At 56.3% G+C, this 471-nt stretch overlaps 2 protein-coding genes across 2 annotated transcripts in view; both read left to right on the top strand.

Moving 5' to 3' along the window:
* Nucleotides 1-471, top strand: part of ftsj1 (FtsJ RNA 2'-O-methyltransferase 1) — a 39,882-nt gene that overhangs the window by 10,413 nt on the left and 28,998 nt on the right. The gene's annotated exons all lie outside the window — the stretch shown is intronic.
* The window catches only part of porcn (porcupine O-acyltransferase), a 7,425-nt gene that overhangs the window by 3,341 nt on the left and 3,613 nt on the right, over nt 1-471 (top strand). The window contains 1 exon segment of the mRNA XM_048619932.1: nt 1-196. Within this exon segment, the coding sequence (XP_048475889.1) occupies nt 1-196 (196 nt within the window).

Here is a 471-nt window from a genome sequence, read left to right as displayed (position 1 = left end):
TTTGCCACCATGGATCAAGCACTTGGCAACGGTAGCTGGGGGCTTTTACTGCCTTCACCATTTCTTCCAGCGGCAGATGGTCTGGGTGGTGTTGCTGAGCCTGATGTGCTACATCGTTCTCTTCCTGTGTCGCCACTCACAGTATAAAGGCGTCTTCCTGTCCGTCACTATCCTCATCTTCCTGCTCATGGGGTGAGTCAGGCCCCACGCGTGGCCATTGTCAAACGCTGTCTCGGAAAAGCGTTTCTCCACCAAATCCCTGTCCCTGCGCCTCTTTCCCGCCCACTACAGCGAGACTCGCACAATACCCGGCTACAGCTCCAAACTGACATTCGTGCCACACAAATGCCAGGCAGTGGCCATCACCAACGAGAGAGAATCTAACCGCCGCCCCCCCCCCCCCCAACCTTTACGTTCAATGGCGTTGCCATCTGTGGAAAGCCTGCAGTGAGTAACTCTTTCCCACCCCCC

Source organism: Rhincodon typus, chromosome 44, assembly GCF_021869965.1.
Source record: "Rhincodon typus isolate 14 chromosome 44, sRhiTyp1.1, whole genome shotgun sequence".
In the NCBI taxonomy this organism is placed as follows: domain Eukaryota; kingdom Metazoa; phylum Chordata; class Chondrichthyes; order Orectolobiformes; family Rhincodontidae; genus Rhincodon; species Rhincodon typus.
Note: the sequence above shows the minus strand (reverse complement) of the source record. Positions and strands in the feature narration are given on the sequence as shown.